The sequence below is a fragment of the Mus pahari genome, chromosome 10, assembly GCF_900095145.1.
Source record: "Mus pahari chromosome 10, PAHARI_EIJ_v1.1, whole genome shotgun sequence".
Taxonomy (NCBI): Eukaryota; Metazoa; Chordata; class Mammalia; order Rodentia; family Muridae; genus Mus; species Mus pahari.
In genome coordinates, this window is record NC_034599.1 from 13605926 (window position 1) to 13608614 (window position 2689).

At 36.6% G+C, this 2689-nt stretch overlaps 1 protein-coding gene across 1 annotated transcript in view; it reads right to left on the reverse strand.

Annotated features, from left to right (window-relative positions):
* Positions 1-2689, reverse strand: part of Naalad2 (N-acetylated alpha-linked acidic dipeptidase 2) — an 86964-nt gene that overhangs the window by 9726 nt on the left and 74549 nt on the right. Inside the window, exon 18 of the mRNA XM_021206700.2 lies at positions 477-741. Coding sequence (XP_021062359.1) covers positions 477-741 — 265 coding nt within the window. The remainder of the gene's footprint in view (positions 1-476; positions 742-2689) is intronic.

Sequence of the window (2689 nt, forward strand, 5' to 3'; positions counted from 1 at the left end):
AAAAAAAAAGAAAATGGAAGAGAGAATATCTGAGTCAGACCAACTCCTTCCAGATCCCGTGTTTAATACCACAGAATTGTGCTGTATTTCATCCCTACTTTCTAAAAAACGTTACTAGCAGCCAGTTGTGAAAGGAAATACTGACTATCTAAGCAAAACACTTTCATATATGAAAATATTGATGAATATATTTGACAATAATAATATATACAAATAGTATTTGTGATTATAATTTTTATTATGTAGGGGATATTAATAAAAGCAATAACAGAAAATATTTACACAACTTAATGTTTGTAGTACTCTTTAATGAGTAATGGATTCATCATAGATATTTCATATTAAGTCAGATCCCTAAGTCAGTATTCAAGTTTTTGGCAAAAATAATTAGTAAATTAGCACAGACCCCTTCTAGAACACACTGATCATGATGGGAGTTTAAAAGATTTACATGAAAGTCTATAAAAATATCTTACCAAATGACACTCCGTGGTTTCTCAATTGCTGGTCATGTTTCTTGGATAAGTTGAAGATACTTGCTGCATAGTTTTTCAAGGCTTTTGCATAGTCTTGAATGTTGAAAGGAATGACCACAGAATCTGCAAGCTCATAGACCAATGCTCCTCGTAATTGAGCCACAGAAAGCTGCTTCTTAAATGTGGGGTCATAAAAGTTCTGTACTAATTCAAATGTCTCATAGATGGTATGATATACAGGATAGCTACTATATTTATCTGTTTTCTAAAATGGAGGAGTTGAGAAATAAACAAGAATTAAATGTTCAATTTATAATATTTTAATCATAGAAATAATTTAAAATACATATATGATAACCCTGATTTCACCAATTTAACAAATAAATTTAAAATCTAAACATTAGAGCCAAAATGCTCAGTGATTTATATTTTTATATTTCTGTCTTTATATTACAATATATGTAACCATCATTCAACCTTTTGGTTTTTCCAGACAGGGTTTCTCTGTATAGCCCTGGCCGTCCTGGAACTCACTTTGTAGACCAGGCTGGCCTTGAACTCAGAAACCCGCCTGCCTCTGCCTCCCAAGTGCTGGAATTAAAGGCGTGCGCCACCACGCCTGGCTACCTTTTGGTCTTAATAAATAAAGAAATATGCATTCAAACTATAACAATCAAAATTATGAACTGATCAAGGGTATAAAAAGTTCTGGGTAGCTTAGTGTTTACAGAGCTCAAAGGTAATGCATTATTTTTCTAACCAAATAGTGTTCAATCAAATGCTGTTAGCACTTGATAACATTCTGGGCGTATCTGTAATGAACATGTTAACACATGTTACTAGAATGTAAAAGTAGATTGAGGTCTTTGGTCCCTGTATCCTAACTGTAGTTTTTACCATCTTCTATCTTTTGACAGGACTATCATTCTTACTTGTTCACGAAAAATCAATCCTGATTCATCATCCTCCACCCCACTTCTTCCAGACCTGTGCTTCTAATATACTGTATTCCTGAATATTATCCAACTTTGTTCAAACTGGTAACAGTGTAATATTGAACAGAGTAATATAAGGCTAAGTCACACTTTTCATGCACACTTGATTGATGAATCACATAGAAGTTTGGGAGAACCAACTTAATTGCCATATAGTTGAAAAGTACATGTGTCAATTAAACTACGAATAATATAAGCGACATATATTTTTGTATGCTCTGTTGAAGGGGGAGTTTCCCTAACTGTTTCCCTAATTGTTGACTGGCTAAATAAAGATGGCAAAAGCTAATCACTGGGCAAAAGACAAGGCAGGATTTCCAGGTAGAACAGAAAGAGGAGGAGGGAGAGGATTGGAGTCAGACAAACAGGGGAGTGGATAGGAGCTCCAGAAGTGTAGGTTTCTCCAGGCACCAATAGTTTGTGCCCTCTGCAGGCAATGGTGGAGCCCATGGAGGATGGGACAGGATATTCTTCGCCCAGCCTTTGAGTTATCTGATCAGTTTTAAAATATAAAGTCTCCAATGTTTTACTTTCACGGGGCTAAAAAATGCTGGGTAAGATTCCGGTAGCCATTGGCAGTGGCAAGGCCAGTTGCAGGGGTGGGTGGAGGACAAGCCACAGCTCCAGGTATCCTCAGGAGGAAGGGGCAGATGGAAGTGAAGCCAGCAGAGGCTGTCTCACAGAGCTATGTCCTGAGGGGCCACAGCACGGGGCAAGGAGACCAGACAAGGGGGAGTGTGTTTCCAAAAATTACATGCAACACTCTGTGCGTTCTGTATGGTGAAAATCTGCGAGACCCATGAAAGATCACTTTTTACTATAATATGCAGCTTGCTAGAGAGGTAAAGAGCTCAAGCACAAATGATTAGTGTCACATGGCATTTTCGGGAAATACTACAAATAATCACACCACAACACTACAGGACACAGCCATAAAACTACTTTAGTAGTATATTGTGTACTATATTTAGTTTTATATAGTTATAACTTAATGTGACATCTTTACATTTATTTACAATTCATTATATGCATGTGATATCATGAATAATTATGTACACAATTTTGATAATTTAAATTTTTGCATTAATTTGTATATATTTCATGGCAATAAGAGATGAAATATACTTATCTACATATATTTTATATAGAACTGACCTACCAGCCGGGCGGTGGTGGCGCTCGCCTTTAATCCCAGAACTTGGGAGGCAGAGGCAGGCA